Here is a 20,515-nt window from a genome sequence, read left to right on the forward strand (position 1 = left end):
AAAGACAACAAAACTGATCCTATTATGTATATGGGACTTATCTAGTATTGGTTAGGTAGAAAAGGGACTTTAGAAGTTCCTACTTTATAAATATATATATATATATATATAGGCATTTGTTACGCACACGGTTATGCCAACGTCGTGGCTTTTTGCATAGAAACTTAAAATAAGTTGAAAAAAGAGTGCTTGTTTGATTTTGCCAACCGACTCTTTAAGTGGCCGGATCTAAGAGCATCTCTCTAGTGATAAGTTCAAAAAAAGAGGACTTGTTTGATTTTGCCAACCGACACCATAAAGGCCCCATTTTTTAGTAGAAAAAAAAAATTTATACTAGTTAAAAAATAAATAGTGATATTTAGTATGTAGGGGTTTGGTAAAAAAGGGGCTTCCTATAAACTTCCTACTTTGATTTTGCCAACCGACACCATAAAGCCCCCATTTTTTAGTAGAAAAAAAAAATGTGTACTAGTTAAAAAATAAATAGAGATATTTAGTATGTAAGGGTTAGGTTAAAAAGGGGCTTTTTAGAAGCATCCTACTTTATAAGAATCCGTTTTGATACAACTTATTTTTACTGAAACTGAAAACTAAAAACACTGTAGCAAAATAATTTTTAAATGTATAAATAGTACCGTGGGATCTGTGAACAATGCATGAACAATGGGTGAATAGTGTTTTTTGTCCCATGAACTGTAAATTCATGTGATGTTACTATTCACGTGCTGGAAAAAAAAAAAAGAGTTTGAAAACACAAACGTGGGTTTGGAAATGCAGGTCCAAACCCACACTAAATATATATAGGCATTTGTTACGCACACGGTTATTCCAACGATAGTGGTGGCTTTTTACATAGAAACTTAAAAAAAGTTGAAAAAAGAGTACTTGTTTGAATTTTCCAACAGACTCTTGATATGGCCGGATCTAAGAGCATCTCTAGCATATTTTTCAAATTTTTGTACTATTTGAAAAATAAATAGTGATATTTAGGTTTTACCTACATACTTTTTCAAATATATTTTCTAACAAATTCTCTATTCTTTACTCCATCTCATTTAAATATTATTTTTCATTTATTCTTTATTCTTTTTTTATCATCATTTGTTCTTCTTATATTCATTTCCAACAATTATATTTTTCAATGAAAAATGTTATATCCACAACATTTTTCGCAATACTTTTACAAGAATCACATCAAAATCTTATGTGGAAAGTTGTTACTAATTCTAATTTGAACCCACCGCTGAAATTATTTTTTTACTCACCAATATTAGCTAATAACAATCTATTACTTAAGATTTATTGTGAAAATATTTTAGTAGCCACACCCATGCAAAGCCATGGTTATGATCTGGGACATTGGATATTGGAACGAGAGAGAGAGAGAGCACTCCACCGATCTGAAAACTCTATACCCAAATCTGAAAATTCTCCATGCCCAAATCTGAAAACTCTCTCCACCGGTCTCCATAATGAGCACTCCTCACCTTCACTCATCACCACTTTCTCTCTCATGGCAACAACAAGCACTCCACCCAACCATTACAACAACCCAACATGCCAGAATAACCACCCAACCACCAAACCCAGCGCCACCACCAAACACCGCAATCTAGCACAGAGTATTAACCAAACTCAACTGAAAATTAACCCAAAAATCAAGAGAAAATCAACCCAAACACATCCACAAACAAATCAACATAGAGATACACTTGCTCAAAAGTAATTAAAAAAAAAAAAAAAAAACAGAGATACACAAACACATTCACACACAAACAAACCCAAACAGACAAACGACAAAGAGAGATCAGTGCTTATCGAAACGATCGATGCTTGACTAGAACGATCGGAGCTCGTGGGTATGGGTCTTGCCTGATCGGAGTGAGGGAGATACACTAACTGATCGGTGCTTGTGGATCAGAGCTAGAGAGATCTCGGTTAAATCTGATCTGGTCGGATCTGATTGGTGCTTGTGGATCGGAGCTAGGGAGATCGGTATAGAGATGATTTAGAAAATTGATTTAGAAAGGGAGATCGATATAGAGATGATCGGTATAGAGATGATCGGAGTTAGGGAGCTGTGGATTGGTATAGACCGAGAGGGAGAGTTGATTCAGAAATGGGTATAGAGATAGGTTATGGGTAGAGAGATGGGTATAGAGAGAGAGAGTTGTTTCAGAAAAAATGAGTTGAGAGAGAGAGAGAGAGAGAGAGAGAGAGAGAGCATGCGTATAATATGGGGTTGGTTGAGGAAATAATAAAAAAATTGAGAAAATTGATTATTTAAATAAAAGAGGTGATAAAATAAAAGAACTGATGTAGGTGTTTTGTAAAAATGGATGTGTAAAATAGAAAAAGTAGGTTTTTAGTGTAAAAATGGAAGTGTAAAATACACGGATTGATGTGGTTGCTCTCAGGGAGAGTGGAGAGAAAAAATAAAATAAAATAATCCTATAGAAAGGTATAGTAGCCGTGCATATATGCATGGTTAAAGTATCCGCATCAGTGGATGCAAATATTTTGTAAATTTGCATATTTAAAACTTACTTTTTCTATTTTACACTCTCACTTTTACAAAACATCCACATCAGTTTGTCTACTAGACACATTTATTCAAATAAAATATTCTAAACCCAACCACCATCAACCCGATCAATACCCAGCCTCCATCATCAACCCACCCATCAAAATCCAAGCCACCATCAACTTGATCAATACCCGCGGATCAATACCTAAAAAAACCCACTCATCAAAATCATCAACTGTGTCACCACTAAGTCTGACTCCTCTTCCTCGTATCAAGTTAAGCGAGAACCTCAAGCTTCTACCTCTGCTGTTACTGTCGCTTCTGCTGAACCCACACATCGTGTCCCTGAGAGCTCCGCCACGGCGTCATTTCTGGGTCTCGTGCGTCGTGGTTTGCCTGTTGATCTCAACGAGCCTCCTCCTTTTTTTTCTTACTTTCAATTTTATTGTTCTTAAAAGTTCTAAGCTTTTACAATGATCACTATAGGTGGGATACCAATGATCGGTGGACTGAGGGAGAGATAAACGAGAGAGAGGTGAGAGTGAGAAGCTAAGAGAGTGAGGTGAATGAGAGAGAAAAAAAATGTAAAATATTAAATATACAAGGTACAAAAATCGTGCATATATGCACGGTTACTGTAGCACTTGTATGTAAATGCACAATTTTACTCCCACTGATGTGGGTGTTTTTTGGGTCAAAATGTGTAAAATGTGATTTTTTTTCTATTATACAAGACTTTGCATCCACTAATGTGGATGCTTACAGTAACAATTTTGCATATAAATAGTGTTTTAGACAAACTAATGTGGGTAGTTTTTAAGCAAAAATATGTAAAATTTATAACTTTTTCTATTTTGCACTGATTGGTGCAAATGCTCTTAGAGTATATATTAGTAAAACCATTTTAGGAAACTTTTTATAGAAAAATGAAAAAATAAGTAATTTTTTGGGTAAATTGCAAATTACATCCCTAAAGTTTGGGAGTGATTGGATTTTATACACTAAAATTTTAGAATTTAGATTTTACCTCTTGAAGTTTGGGGTCTTTGGATTTTACACCCTGACATTGTAGAACTTTGATTTTATCCCCTAAAGTTTAGGGTTGTTTGGATTTTACATATCAAAATTCTAAAACTTTAAGGTGTAAAATCCAAACACCCCAAAACTTTAGAGAGTAAAATTCAAACACTCCTAAAATATAAGGGGTAAAATTCAAATTCTAAAACGTTAGGGTGTAAAATCTAAACATCATCAAATTTCAGGGGGTAAAATCCAAATTTTGAAATTTCAGGGTGTAAAATCCAATCACCCCAAACTTTAAAGGTGTAATTTGCAATTTACTCTAATTTTTTTGACAACTTTTTAATTTTTCATAAAAAAAATTTTGTAAAATGGATGATTAATGTATATCTTAAAGGCATATGTTAATCGGACCCATTTAATAAATAATAATATATTTCGTAATCATATTTCATTTATTATAGGGATAATCACAAATGTAATATATATAATGTCATACCAAAATGAAAACAATCTAGTTTTTCTCAATAATTCCAAAGGTAACATTTTGTGTATCATTAAAACGTATATAAAATTTGAAATTTATTCTTTTAGGTATAAAAAAAACTTTCACAAACCTTTTTTTTTTTTCAACTATACAATAAAAAACACCGAGAAACGTATCTAAAAAAATTAATAAACTCAACAAAACTAAAATTCAAAATAAAAATAAATAAATAAATAAAACTCACATCAAAATCAAACTTCTTCTCCCAAATATGTAAAACATACCAAATGTGATGTGATCAAACCAAAGATCCAATGCATAATCAAACTCAATTTTTAATAAGTTTTTGAAGTAATGCAATATAAATATGTCACTGTTACCAAGCAAAATTACTGGTGATAGTTTTATACATAATGATTGTAAACTCTTTTTCCTTAATAATAATAAAAAATAAAAAATAAAAGAACCAAGTACAATTTGAAAGGGAAAGAAGTAGAGAAATTTTTTTGAACAAAGAAGTATTGTATCAATACTATCATAATCTAATCTAACATCTAATACAACATGTGAAAATGAATAGATAAATATATAATTTTAAAAATAAAATTCATTTTTTTTCTTAAAAATCTCAAAGAATATAATAATGAGATAAGGAAGATAAAGAGCATTGCAAAATATTTGTAAATGCTTAAAATAATTATTCAAGCATCTAAGATCATATTACAAATACAAAAAATTTGCTATGAATTTATTAAACAAAATATTTACAAAGAGTGAAAGGAAACTGCACAAAGACCATCTTATTTGACTGCACTTACTTTTTTAATCATATTGTACAGACTATCTTACTGTTTTCCAAATAAACTAAAACATAACAACACAAAATATGGACAAATTGTAATATGATTTTTTTTTTCCAAATTAGGTCCGTGAGTTCATATTTTTCCTATAATATTTTCTGATGTAAAATATTTTAATATAAGAAAATTATATGATTGAATAATTTCTTAACCTTTGTTATAATTATTCACATAGTATTTTAACAAATGTTAATATTATATGAATTTTTGTATAATCATATAATCTTCTTATCTTAATCATAATTTTCTCCTAGAGATAATTAGATTATATTTTCCAATTAATTTTATTTTCTCTCATTTTTTATTACTTAATTTTAGTATTTATTATTACTGCGCTCTAGTTTAACCACATTAGCAGTCATGTCATTATTCTTTTTCTTTCCAAATTTTCCTATAATTATTTTTTTAACATTTACTCATTTTAGGTGAATTAAAAACTCCATTATTTAATAATCAAAATATCATCTCTCTCTTATTTTGAACTCTTATTATTATTAATTTATCAAATTATTATTACTCTTTCTTTAACCTTTCTCCCTCTTTTTACATTTTCATCTCTCAATATGTGGCATAATAATATAATATATAATTTATTCTTAAAATTTAGTAAAGATAATTTTTCTCCTTAAAAATTGAACTATTTCTAAAAGTATGTTCTATCTCTTTTTCTTTACAAATATATCATTCTATCATTTTGGATGTTTCTTTTTTTTTTTCTTTTTCTTTTTTTTGTTTGAGAAACTTGGGTGTGCTTAATTGATATTATTATTTTGAATTGTCTATATTCTTCAAACTTTTGTTATAGTGTATTACTATAAGAGTAAGAGAGAGTACATGTGATGGACAACTCAAAAAACACACCACCAAAATGTATCAACCCAAAGTAAAGATACAAAAATTAATCAATTTAAAATAGAGTTGCAAGAAAGAATAAATAATTGTGAGAGAGAGAGAGAGAGAATAATCACCTTTTTGGGAGAGAACGTGAGAAAATAGTAAATTTATATAAAAGAAGATGAGTAAAAGAATATTCAAAAGAAAAGGTAAAGTTGTAAATAACAAATTATCAAAGTCATATAACGGTTGCATTTGTTTTGGCTGAAAATGGATTCGGGAAAACAATTTACACTCTGTCGTATGTTTGGTTGGACATGAAAAATTTGGTCAAATGGAAAATCATTTCCGTTGATTGTAAAATGAGCTTGGCTGAAGTGTAAAATAGATTACAGATCTATTTTACTTTCAAACCATTTCCCAAAAAAAAAAAAAAAAAGAACCAAACCAAGAGAGGGAGAGAGAAAGTGAGAGAGAGCCGCCCACCGTCAGAGAGAGAAAGGCCGGTCACCTGAACTTGAGATTAACTCCACCGTTGTCTGGGCCGTGCCTCTCACCACCGATCAAGCAAAGATCGATTCCACCCCTCCCTCATCACCAATCCACAAACACCCAAGACCCACCTCTCTGATCTCCAGCCATGCACTGACAAGTACAGGTTGAGCTTCGATCTTGACAACCGACCGCAAGCCGTGCTCCACTAGGCTCTTCAATGCACTGGCCAATTTGGCTGCCACCATCGATCGCCGATCTGGCCGCCACCGACCACCAACCCACTCCACTCCACCCCCAAACCCACCCGATCTAGCCACTGCTGCCTCCATCCACTCTGATCCTCTCTTTCCCTCAATCTCTCACTCTTTCTTCCTCCTTTCGCCGAGTTTGTGAATAAAAGATGTTTTTATTTTGATTTTTGGTTGTGTTAAGTGTAAATTTTGAAATTTTCTGTCATAAAATTTGTTTGAGAGCTGAGAAAATGGCTGAGAAAATGTGTAAAATTTGTAGGAAAATAGCATTTTTAGAATATTACCAAACATCGGAAATCATTTTCTGGACTATTTTTCATTGCAGAACCAAACACTCAGATTTCATTTTCCTTACGGGAATTCACTTTCCCCTGCATTCATTTTACACTTGAAATTCGATTTACATTGAACCAAACGCAACCTACATAATAGAATAACATTATATCATTATATACTATATAATGTCATAGGATAACATCTATCAATTAAAAGAATATATATATATATATATATATATATATATATATATATTTATATAACAAATTAAAATACAATAAAATCGCAACAACCTAAAATAATGTTCAAAACAAAAATTCATCAACCTAAAATAGAGATGTAATAAAGAGTTAAAAATCCACCAAAAGGAATAAAAATACACACACACACACACACACACACAGAGTATTCACCTTTTTATATGAACAAAATATGGATTGAATGGAAGATAGAATATCAAAATTTTATAGTAATAAAATGAGAGAAGAAGAGTCAAAATAAAATGAAGATAAATGGATGTGGAGGAATTGTAACGTTAAGGTGTAGAGTAGTGGAAGATAAAAAGGTAAAAGTGAGAAAGAAATGTTGGAAGAAGTTTGATTTTATTTTGAGAAATAAAAAAAGAGAAAAGTAGTTTAAAATGAGAGAGAAAATGTTGGAAATAGGTGGATGATGTGGTTACTGATGTGGTTTAATGGGAGCATAGCAATAGTAAATGTACGGCACCAAGCTTCCAAAGCCCATACTGTCCTTGGGCCCAGACCCATTTAGGCCCCGGGCCCAAGCCCATACCGGCCTTGGATGCAGGCCCAGCGGAAAATTCCAGTTACCTTATGCCCTTCTTGAAACTGCCTTAGAGTAAAAACAAGTTTTGGGTATTAAGTTCCCAGAGTTGACCGGTTGATCCTTCCCGGAAGAGCGCATGAGTCATATCCGGGAAGGACATGATATGCACGGGAACGTGAGTTGCCGAACATAATCGGTGAAAATGGAACCAAGTTCCAAGATCATAAATGCTGCACCGCCTTTTCACCTAAACAACCACTTTAACCAGATAATACTGGACCTTCAGTAGCACTAACGGTGATTGTAATCATGATCTCCCCACTAACCTTGACTATAAATAGAAGAAAGTTGGGAGAAGAAGGGGTTCAGAAAAATTGAGAGAAAATAGTCAAGGAGAGAGCATTTCAACTGAGTGTTGCTTTGAGTCTCTCTGCCGAGAACGACCCATTGTAGGAAATCCTTAAACCCACTACAAATAAATTGTGAGCCCAAGGGATCTAAGGCCCAGAATTCTTGTACTTGGTTCTTACAATTGGCGCCCACCGTGGGGCCATCCTACGAAGCTGTGGTTCGAGTGAGACTCAAGCAAAGAAGATGTCTGAGGAGCGTTCAAGAGGGCACGTTCAGAGCAATGACGCAGGGGTTTTGGTGGCCACGGATGCAGAAGGACGCCGCCGAATACGTTCGGAGTTGCGAACAATGTCAAAGGCACGCCCCAATGATCCATCAGCCGGCCGGACATCTAAATCCTGTCAGCAGCCCGTGGCCATTTGCATAATGGGGGCTCGACATCCTCGGGCCATTCCCCCGAGCAACGGGGAACCGCCGTTTTGTACTGGTGGCCATGGATTACTTCACAAAGTGGGCTGAAGCTGAAGCCTTGGCCAATATCCGGGATACCGACGTGAAAAAGTTTGTGTGGAAAAACATAGTTACAAGGTTTGGGGTGCCGAATTCACTAGTGACAGACAACGGGCTACAGTTCGACAGCAACGCTTTTCGGACCTTTTGCAGCGAGCTCGGCATCAAGAACAAGTATTCAACCCCGGCATACCCCCAGAGCAACGGCCAAGCTGAAGCAGTAAACAAGACTATTTTGAACGGGCTCAAGAGAAGGTTGGAAGGAGCGAAAGGAAGGTGGGCAGAAGAACTACCCAGTGTTTTGTGGGCCTACCGCACGACCCCCAGGAGATCCACGGGGGAAACCCCATTTTCTCTGGCATACGGAGCAGAAGCAGTGATACCAACCGAGGTGAGCTTATGCAGTGCGCGGGTCGTCGGGTTTGACCCCGTACAGAACGCCGACCTCATGATGGAGCAGTTGGATTGGCTAGAAGAATGCAGGGAGGCCGCGACCGTACGTCTTGCCGAGTATCAGCAGAAGCTGGCGCAAAGGTACAACCGAAATGTAAGGACCAGGGAATTCAGTGCCGGGGAATTGGTGTTAAGAAGGGTAGTGGGGAACATGCGGGACGTGGCTGCAGGGAAGCTTGCTCAGAGTTGGGAGGGACCATACAGAGTCACAGCCGTCGCAGGGGCAGGGGCTTACTACTTGGAGGACCTGGACGAGAGGCCGCTCCCCCGACCATGGAACGCCAACAACCTGAAGAAATTCTACGCGTAACCATCGATGTAAGCCGAAACTTGTATTCTATGAAGATTAAGAGTATGATGAACTTTTTTGTCTTTGCTGTTTTTGACCCTGTAGCCGCGCACCAAGAGAATCGCCAGCAGAACCTAAGGACAGAAACCTGACTCTCGGCTCGATCAATATCGCCGAGCAGGTGAAAACCTCACGAATAAATCTTAAGGACAGAAACCTGACTCTCGGCTCGATCAATATCGCCGAACAGGTGAAAACCTCACGAATAAATCCTAAGGACAGAAACCTGACTCTCGGCTCAATCAATATCGCCGAGCAGGTGAAAACCTCACGAATAAATCCTAAGGACAGAAACCTAACTCTCGGCTCGATCAATATCGCCGAGCAGGTGAAAACCTTACAAACAAAATCCTAAGGACAGAAACCTGACTCTCGGCTCGATCAATATCGCCGAGCAGGTGAAAACCTTACAAACAAAATCCTAAGGGCAGAAACCTGACTCTCGGCTCGATCAATATCGCCGAGCAGGTGAAAACCTTACAAACAAAATCCTAAGGGCAGAAACCTGACTCTCGGCTCGATCAATATCGCCGAGCAGGTGAAAACCTGACGAATAAATCTTAAGGGCAGGAACCTGACCCTCGGCTCGGTCAAAATCACCGAGCATGTGTGAACCTTGCAATTAAATCTACGAAGACAAAAACTTGATTCTCGGTTAAAATCAAATATCCGGACAAACGGAAACTTTGCAAACAAATGCTCGAAGGACGGAAACTCAATTCTCGGTTAAACCAAAACCTGATAAAAACCTAACCCTTTTTACAAAAACTAAGTCCAAATAGCGCTCTCAAAACTACCCACAGCTCCGCACAACAGGCTCTCAGGGGTACCATTCTATTAAGCGGCCATAGCACTGGTATAATTCAAGCAAAGCACAAACGGATATAATTTCATTCAACAAATTGAAACAGGAAAAGAAAACGGACTACCAATTAAACAAGTAAAAGCAATTGTTCAATCACCACATCCCGGTGACATGGGCAAATAAAACCAATAAATTAAAGCAACGGTTCAATCACCACATCCCGGTGACATAGGCAAATAAAGATGAAATAAAAATAAGCTAAAATAAAATCAACTAGGAGGTTGAGTCGGTGGTGGCACTTCCTGTTGGACGATCAGGGAGAAAGGCTGGGCCTCGTCAAGAAGTTCCTGCACAGTAGGTATGCTCGTGGCCTCCAGTTCCTCGGGCTCGGCATGAGAGTCGATTTGCTCAACCAACTCCCTCATACTGGCCGTCTCCTCCTCGTCTAGAGCAGCCGGGGCGTCCTGGCCGGCAGGTACAGGGTTCGGAAATGGAATCTGGCTGGGGTCCCTCAGCGGCGAGTCGTTAGGAACTCCCATTGCCTGAAGAGCAGCAAACCACCCGGCCTCGAAACCCGTATGCCGAGCCCGAGCCACAACCGGCTCTACGGAGTTCTCGGCGTCGGCGAAGCCTACGTCATACCACTTTTGCTCCGCGGCCGCCAAGCCTGCCCTGAGATCGGCTATCTCGTCAGCATGGGAAGTGTTGAGGCTGAGGGCTTCGGCTAGTTTGAGTTCCGTCTCATTTTGCCTGGCCAGGAGGTCTGTACACCTTTTTTCAGCCGATGCTCGGAACCTCTCCGCGGCAGCAGCCTTCTTCTCGGCAGCCTCAGCAATCTTTGCCTTTTCCTTAGCCGTTTTTACTGCTGCCTCCCGCGCCCCCTTCTCGCGCTCATTCTCCTCATCAAGCTCCCGTGCCCGGGCAGCCACGATATGAGCCAGTTGAGCGGCCTAGCAAACACGGGGGTTAACAAAGAAACCAAAGGAAATCTATATATATACAAAAGTAAAGAGATAAAAGAATTACCGCAATGGCGTGCCACTCTAACCGGCGCCCCACAGACTCCTCGGACCCATCCTCGAAAGCATGCACGTCCTCGGGGAGTTGGAGAGCTCCAGCCAAAGTCTGGGCGATACGATCGCCCTCGCCCTTATCCCACATCCGAACGGAGGCGGTTGAGGGCAATGGCTTGCCGTCCAAAAGGAACTTAGGCTCAAACGCTGGAGCCACTTGGGAGGAGGACGCGCCCCCCGTGCCAGCTTCGGTTGGCAGCTCGCGGATAACGATTCCACCAGTTGGACGGGGAGGAGTCTGAACTACGGCATCCCCTGGGCCCGTGGAAGGCTGCTCGGTTACTTTCTGCTTCTTACGGGCCCGTCCGGACTGCGGAGGGGGAGGAGGTTGAGACGCTGGACCCCGACCTTGAGTAGGCGGGGGCGGGTTGGTCGGCCGGGCACTAGGCACGAACCTGTCAAGGGTCATTACTCTCCTTGCCACCATTCTTGCACCGGGCTGGATTGCTTCTGCTAGCAGGTTAGCCACTTCTATCACTTGCTGTTGAGGCTCGGCGGGTGGATCCTCGGGATAGGGCTGCTCTTGGGCTGGATCCCCTTGTTGAATGGCTTCGTGAGCTCTCTCTCTGAGGCGCCGAGAGACCCGTTCCGCGGAATCGTCTCACAGGGGAACTAGTTCGTCCGCGGCAGTGAACCGTCGACCAAATTCCCTCGCCTCCCCGGTTGTAAGCTTCGGCGGCAAGAAATTCACGTACCGGACGTCTATGTACGATAGCAGGGGGCTGTCAACTATCAACGCCTGCTTGAAAGGCTGCCAAGTAGAGTAAACCGGTTCCACGCCGAGGATCAGGTGTGAGGCCCGGAGTTGCCCGTCCCAATGCACGTAGATCTCGGAACGGAGAACGAAGTTTAAGTCCCTGGTATGGACGGCTCTGAGGTCCTGAGTAAACACTTTGCTATCTGCAAAAGAACAGGTGACGCATTAGCTTTTAACAATATAAAAATAAAAATAAAAATAAAAATAAAATTTTTTACTCAAACAATTATAAGAAGGGGATGGTACGAACCCACTTCACGCCGTGTGAGGGGGCAATGGATCTCCCCGGCAAACCAATTGCCGCGCACCCTGACGAACTCCCCGGCGGAGTTCCTATTCGAATCGGGTAGGCACGATATCAGCCGTACCCGAGCATCCCTCGTCTTTAAGTAATAATTTGTGGATTTGCTCCCACAGAGACTGTACATTTGGTTAATATCATGTTGGTCTAATTGTAAGTTAAAGGTTTGGTTCAATTGGCTGACACAACTAACTACCCGGTAAAAATTGGGGGGAAGCTGGTCGGGGCACAGCCCATAGTAGGTGAGTGTGTTTATCAGGAGGGGATCTACCGGGAACCTAACCCCACCCTCCAAAATGGACATCAAAGGAAAGAAGGCTGTACCCTGCCCTCGGTGGAGTTCCATATCACTCTCATGGCAGTAGGCCACGTCCACGTCATTGGGAATACTAAATTTACTCCTAAAGGTGGCCAACGCAGCCGGGGTATCTAGAAGGTAAGAATAACCCATCTACAGAGCCTAAAACTACAAGAATGAACTCAAAGAAACAAAACTGAAGGAACAGGAAAGGGAAGAAAGACTTACTTTGGGTACTAAGGAGGAAAAGAACGCTGAGCGAGCAAGCACACAGAGATGTGATCGGCAGAGAGTAGGCACTAAAGATCAGAGGCGAAGGAAAAATGGAATGATGTGTGGAGAAGGACTATTTATAGAGCCAAAAGAAATGGGGGAAGAAGAAACACTTAATCAAGCAATAAATGGGCACAGCCTACGAGCGACCCAACGAATGCCAAGCGTAACTGATTTGTGCGCCACTTCGGTTCACGAACCGTCAGGCAATAATGACAACTGCACCTGGCGCCGCGAAACGGCGCGTCTTTTGAGATGAGTATTAATGAGAAGTGACAGCCAGAAGCCCCAGGCTAGAGGGTTCCCGGGATCAAAAGGCCCTGGCAGCTCCTTGATTCTCCTCGGCAACCGAGTATGAATCAAGGGGGGGCTATTGTACGGCACCAAGCTTCCAAAGCCCATACTGTCCTTGGGCCCAGACCCATTTAGGCCCCGGGCCCAAGCCCATACCGGCCTTGGATGCAGGCCCAGCGGAAAATTCCAGTTACCTTATGCCCTTCTTGAAACTGCCTTAGAGTAAAAACAAGTTTTGGGTATTAAGTTCCCAGAGTTGACCGGTTGATCCTTCCCGGAAGAGCGCATGAGTCATATCCGGGAAGGACATGATATGCACGGGAACGTGAGTTGCCGAACATAATCGGTGAAAATGGAACCAAGTTCCAAGATCATAAATGCTGCACCGCCTTTTCACCTAAACAACCACTTTAACCAGATAATACTGGACCTTCAGTAGCACTAACGGTGATTGTAATCATGATCTCCCCACTAACCTTGACTATAAATAGAAGAAAGTTGGGAGAAGAAGGGGTTCAGAAAAATTGAGAGAAAATAGTCAAGGAGAGAGCATTTCAACTGAGTGTTGCTTTGAGTCTCTCTGCCGAGAACGACCCATTGTAGGAAATCCTTAAACCCACTACAAATAAATTGTGAGCCCAAGGGATCTAAGGCCCAGAATTCTTGTACTTGGTTCTTACAGTAAATATTATATTTTAGCTTTTAGATATATATATATATATATATATATATATATATATATATATATATATTCACATTCTCTCCTAAAAAATGTGATTATTCTCTCTCTCTCTCTCTCTCTCTCTCTCTCTCTCTCTCTCTCTCTCTCTCTCTCTCTCTCTATTATTTATTCTTTCTTGCAACTCTACTTTAGATTTTTTTTTTTTTTTTTTTTTTTTGTATTTCTACTCTAGGTCGATACATTTTGGTTATATGTTTTTTTGAGTTCCCCATCACATGTACTCTCTCTCCCTCTCATTGTTTTGGTTCGAGTTAATTCTTAGATATTTTGAAATTAAAATTTTGAGTTTATATCAAAATACAAGCTACATGGTTATGTATTTTAATGTGCTTATCAATTAATTAAATAATATCCATTGTAAAATTTTTATGAGGTTTAATTATCATGATAATCTCATTAAGAGATTGAGAAATTTGAATAATTAACGGGAAACTTTAAAAAGTTTAGTTTTACCACCCAAAAAAAGAGAAATATATATATAACACTATAAAATAAATAAATAAATAAAAGCTTGAAGAATTTAGACCACTGTTTACGCCTCATTTTGTACCCCTTACAACTCGAGCCCCCGTTCCCCAATGACAACATCACTCTGAGGCCCAAGGTTGGTTTGGGGTCCAATCTTGCGAAATCTTGACTTGAGAAGTTATTTTTGGAAAAATAAACTTATTTTTGGATTAAAAAAGCTACAGGAAAGCCGAAGTGTGCGTACGCATATACGCGTATGCGCACGCATACCCCGGGTATGCGCACATATCTAGGGTTCCATAAACTATAAAAGGAAAGCTTTTTAGACATAAATTCGTGTAGAGTGAATTGCACATCATCTGGGAGCCACCCCACACCTCCATATGACCACTATAAAAAGCCATAAAAGGCACTTTTAGAAATTACATGGGAGGACGAAACATACAATATTTTCTAGAAAATGTTGAATCAAAGAAGGAGTTTTTTACACAAAAACATCCTCAAGTCAAGTTTTGCTTAGTTGGGACCTATTTTAGTCTTGGCCAAAACAATATTTCCCACAAGGAAACCACTTGTCACAGGCATTTGCACCCACAACAACTTCGAAAAAGAATAATATCAATTAAACACACCCAAGTTTCTTTTTAAAAAAACCCAAAATAATAGAATAATATATTTGTAGATATAGAGATATGGAAAATAATTTTAAAAATAGTTCAATTTTCAAGGAAAACAAATTATCTTCAATAAATTTAGAGAATAAATTAAATGATTATATATTCCAACACATAGCGTGAGTCTGCAATTAATATATTTATACTACTATTTAAGGAGTTTTTTTCTGTTTGAAATCCTCATTTTTCGTGTTCAAAAATATCCCTGCATCTAACGTTTTAATACAGACAAAATTGAAGAACAACCCGGTAAAATTATATATATAACTTTTTTTTTTTAAGGAAAATACATCTCTAACTTTTTTTTTTTTTTAAGAAACAAATACATCTCTAACTTTGAGCACTCTTATCAGGTCTCTCAAATGTGTCGAATGCCAAATATTTGGCACATTTGACACACCAAACACAAAAATAGGCCCTCATCAGGTATGCTAAATGTGCTAAAATTATAGAACATGCTACAGTACGCTATCATTTTTGAGAGCATACGGATGAAAATACTATTTCTGTTTATTGTTTTTTTATTCATCTTTCTCTCTCCTCTCTCATCACTTTGCATTTTTCTCTTCTTTCTCCGTCACTCTCTATCTCTTCCCTCTCAGTCCTCCCTGCTCAAGATCTCTCGCCGCCTCACCTCACTGTCAACCTCCACAACCCTCACCGCCGACCTCCACAGCCCTTGTCGCCGACCTTTAGATCTCTTAATCGGGTCCTGGGTGTGATATTTAAGATGGGTTTCGATGTGTGGGTTTTGGGTCATTGATTGATCGGTTGGGTTGGGATTTTGGGCCGGTGGTTGTGGCGGTGGTTGGTTGAGTTTTGGGCCGGTGATGTTTGTGGCTGTAGTGGGCAGCGATGTTGTGGCTGTAGTGGATTTCGATGTGTGGGTTTTGGGTCATTGATTGATCAGTTGGGTTGGGATTTTGGGCCGGTGGTTGTGGTGGTGGTTGGTTGAGTTTTGGGCCGGCGATATTTGTGGCTGTAGTGGGCAGCGGTGTTGTGGCTGTAGTGGGTTTCGATGTGTGGGTTTTGGATCATTGATTGATCGGTTGGGTTGGGATTTTGGGCCGGTGGTGTTGTCATGGTTGTGGCGGTGGTTGGTTGAGTTTTGGGCCGGCGATGTTTGTGGTTGTAGTGGGCGGCAGTGTTTGTGACTGTATTGGTCCGGCAGTGTTTGTTGAAGACTTTGAGTTTCTTTTTCTTTTTCTTTTCTTTTTTGTTGAGGTTTTTTGATTTGGAATTTGTTGGAGATCCAATGATTGTGATTTAGGCCGGAATTTGTTGTAGTTTGTGGAGGTAGATTTGCCGTTGGTGGTGATTTGCCGTTGCTGTTGGTGGTTTGTGGAGGTTGATTGTGATTGTAGTTTAATGTGATGGAATTTGTTTAATATTATTTAATGTGTAGGATGTATTATTTTAATGTATAGAATTGAAAAATAGAAGATGCGATAAATGGTGAATTGTAAAATAATGTATTAAAATGATAAAGTGAGATTTTGGTGTGTCAAAATGACATTTTCTATAAGAGAGCTGATGAGAATGCTCTTACACCGAAGATATTGCCTATCAATTTAATAAATTAATCTAACAAAACTGCCAAATACAGACAATTGCTTGCCGCTCGCCTTTCTTTCCCCCTGAGAAACATCTTCCGATTTGAGTCTGACAAAAACTTCTCCTCCTTTGCTTTTGTCTCCCCAATTCTGCAGTCTTTTTATTTTTAAAGAAAAATTAAAGATGAAGTCCCCACTGACTATGTGTGCTATTGGCCGAGAACACTAACTGTGTGGGCTGCTAGTATTACCATTGTACAAGTAGTTTCCATTCCACTTCCTTTTTCTTTTGAGTTCTTTTTTATTTGAAATTCAGTCTGTGTAAGTTATAAAAATTTCATGTCTTTTTTTAACAGAATCTTTAAATATTTCTTCATGGTTTGATTTTGATTTTGAAAGATGAATTTGTTTGGCTGTAATCTGTATGTTAAATTCTAACACTGTACAAATATCAACTATATACCGATTAGCAATCAACAAACTTTATTTACATTTTTTTCCCCCTCTTTTAGGTAGCATTCAAATTATGAAGAAGTCGCTTACTACTATTGCGAGACTTACCGCACAATTTCTAATCTACTGTTTACCGGCCTTGATCAATAATTTTACGAAGTCTATTGGCTCAATTGTTTATTAGATCCAGTTTCGTTGAAGAGACTTGGTTTGGGGTCTCTGGTATATGATGACTCAAACCTTTGCAATTATATATTTTGCCCACAAAGTTTAAAGCAACAAAGTTGATCGTTTAGTATCATTTGAGAAGTGAAACCAAATAGAAGAGCCTCTAAGCATATCTAAATTATGATAAATGAAAATTATTAAACTTTAGAAAAAAGAAAAAAATAAAAAGAACAACCTCTAAGCATAGGCATGAGTGTGTGCTTAGAGGCTAATAACTATATAATAATTTGACAATATGTTGTTCCATATAACACGGTTTAATTGAGGGAAAAAAACAAGCAAACAAACTTGATTCTTTTTTGCATTGGCTTCTTTTTTGAGAGGAACAGCAGTATGGAATGTAATAGGTATTCCATTACGGTGCTTATTAGAGCATACCTGGAACACTAGCGGCAGTACCCTACCTGAGGGAAGACAGGAAATCGGGAAGGTAAAAAAGTAATTGGGTGGGATCCCCAAAAAGTAAACTTGCAGTGCACCTTAAGACCAACATCGCTATCCGCAAATACTTCGAAACTTTTCCATCTCTTTTAATCGAATCAGCTTTTAATTCTGTTAGTGACAAATTCTTTAGCGTCAAACGGTTATTATCTTGTTGCTCAATATCCTTCCAGCTATCGATGACCCATTTCATTGAGCAATTCACATGAAAATGGCAATTGTCATTTTCGGTCTTGGACACATAAGACCAACCTGGGATGCCCCGGACACCATTTGGAAGCTCCTTCTTCTTGCAAAATATGCACCTTTTTTTTGGCACCTTATTGCACAGCTGGAATTTCACACCATCAATTTCCTTTTCATTCTTGAGGTTGCTGCAAAATGGATGCAAATCCCACCCCTTCGCTTCACAGTGGTAAACAAAGCCTTTTACACCCATTCCACATGCATCACAAAATCGCTCCTCCTCTCCTGGCGTTTTTTTGAGGAATTTGAAGGTGTATCCCGGAAAAAAGTCATGGGAAGTTGTGGGGGAGGGGAACAAGCATTCCCTATGGAGTTCAACGTTGTCACGTTTGTATCTTGATCTATAACCCGACTCCTTGCATCCATCACACCAGTATGGCTTTCGACAATTTTCCTTCTCAAACTTGTGCGCTCGGTAGCCAGAGTGAGTTCTCGGCTTAGTGGGCTTGTGCCCTTGGCGGCTAGATTGAGGTATTCTTTTAGGGGTCTCGTGCACTTGGTGGCTAGATTGAGGTATCCTTTTAGGGGTCTTGTGCTCTCGGTGGCCAGAGTGAGTCTTTGTAGCCTTCTTTTTGATAACTGCTCCAGGCATTGTGAGTAAAGTGATACCTACAAGCAAGACAAATATTTGGTTTTAGAAAGTTGAGGTTATAATATCATCTTGCATTTCTAGTTTGCACAGATGTATCATTAGGGAACAAAAGGCGTTGCTATATGACTAGAACTACGCTTATTGCATCTGAAACTATTTTAAGCATGTGTATAGCTCTGGAAACCATTAAAGTGCTCTAGCAATGATATTCCTCTCCAAAGCAACCAAATATTTGCAAAAGATAATAAAGGAGCTTCTAGTTAGTTACGATCCCACAACACAGCTCTTGGAGCAGGAGAGATACTGTCTCATTTGTTTGGCAAAATATTTTTTCCTTCAAACATACCTTGAGCTTCGTAGCCATGTTTTCTTATGGCTAGATTAGTGGCACCCGGATGGTTTATTGTATCTAATTAGATATAGTCACAAACAAATTTAAGGCCACTTGAAGTAATCTACTAACAAATTTTGTTAATAAAACTGTATTAGCTTCTTTTTTTTTTTTTTTTTTGAGAAACCATAAAACTGTATTAGTTTGAATGCTTGATCATCAAATCAGCCTAGTCATGAACTAAAAATCAGAAGACAAATACCCTACAATAACATTCAAAATACCATCCCTATCCCAACTGCCCCACCTTTCACAATTCACAACCCAACATTAAAAAAACAAAAAGCCAGCAATTCAAGAAGAATAACACACAACAAGGCCATGATTTATTCAGATAAAAGCAACTGGAAAATTAATGAAAAAAAAAAAAAAAAAAAAAAAAAAGCACAAAAGTAGAAGATATTAGAGAGAGCGGTTGAGGCACACTTGACTTGAGTAGACTTCACCGAATTAGATCAAGAATAGAATAGAATACTTACAACAGATTCAAGAAAGCGTAACCAAAATCTGAGTGCTCTTCGGGTAGCCCTCTTTACTGAAACCCTCAAATTCAAGCCCAGAAAAAATCCCAAAAATCAAACCAGACGAAAATGCGATATCTGAATCAAAAGCACGAAGAAGCTGAGAAATGAATTTAAGATGAAAATGAAACAAGAGGGGTTGTTTATATATAGGATTGGTTAGGGACTTTAAATATATATATATATATAGGCATTTGTTACGCACATGGTTATGCCAACGTCGTGGCTTTTTGCATAGAAACTTAAAATAAGTTGAAAAAAGAGTACTTGTTTGATTTTGCCAACCGAGTCTTTAAGTGGCCAGATCTAAGAGCATCTCTCTAGTGATAAGTTGAAAAAAGAGTGCCTGTTTGATTTTGCCAACCGACACCAACACCATAAAGGCCCCCATTTTTCAGTAGAAAAAAATTTTTGTACCAGTTAAAAAATAAATAGTGATATTTAGTATGTAGGAGTTAGGTAAAAAAGGGGCTTCTCAGAAGCTTCTTACTTTATAAGGGTCTGTTTAGATACAACTTATTTTTACTGAAACTGAAAACTGAAAACTGAAAACACTGTAGCAAAATAATTTTTAAATCTATGAATAGTGTCGTGGGATCCGTGAACAATGCATGAACAATGCGAAAATAGTGTTTTTTGTCTCCTGCACTATAAATTCATGTGATGTTACTATTCACGTGCTGGGAAAAAAAAAAAAAAAGAGTCTGAAAACGCAAACGTGGGTTTGGAAACGCAGGTCCAAACCCACACTAAATATTTATAGGCATTTGTTACGCACACAGTTATTCCAACGATAGTGGTGGCTTTTTGCATAGAAACTTAAAAAAAGCTGAAAAAAGAGTACTTGTTTGATTTTGCCAACAGACTTTTGATATGGCCGGATCTAAGAGCATCTCTAGCATATTTTTCAAATTTTTGTACTGTTTGAAAAATAAATAGTGATATTTAGCTTTTACCTACATACTTTTTCAAATATAAATAGTGATTTTTACTAAAAACTTCTCTTAGGATGAATTTGGATTAGTTGCACTCTAAGATTAGATGCCCGTACAGCCCCAATGAAATTGAAAATGTGTTAGACATATAAACAACGTTAAGTTTAATTTTTAAACTATAATTAACACATGGACAAATTTAAGAATAAATACAATTAGATACAATTTTTTTTAGTATGACCATTGACCATGACCTTTTTTTTTCTTTTTT

The 20,515-nt window shown here is 38.5% G+C and overlaps 1 protein-coding gene across 1 annotated transcript; it reads right to left on the reverse strand.

Moving 5' to 3' along the window:
* Positions 1-17,280: 17,280 nt before the first annotated feature.
* Positions 17,281-19,451, reverse strand: LOC126697497 (uncharacterized). Its single transcript, XM_050394508.1, has 2 exons — positions 19,268-19,451; positions 17,281-18,414 (listed from the first exon to the last, which is right to left on the reverse strand). Exon 2 carries the CDS (start codon positions 18,395-18,397, stop codon positions 17,519-17,521), a length of 879 nt encoding a protein of 292 aa, XP_050250465.1. The 5' UTR covers positions 18,398-18,414; positions 19,268-19,451; the 3' UTR covers positions 17,281-17,518.
* Positions 19,452-20,515: the final 1,064 nt, after the last annotated feature.

This window comes from Quercus robur, chromosome 8 (assembly GCF_932294415.1).
Source record: "Quercus robur chromosome 8, dhQueRobu3.1, whole genome shotgun sequence".
Taxonomy (NCBI): Eukaryota; Viridiplantae; Streptophyta; class Magnoliopsida; order Fagales; family Fagaceae; genus Quercus; species Quercus robur.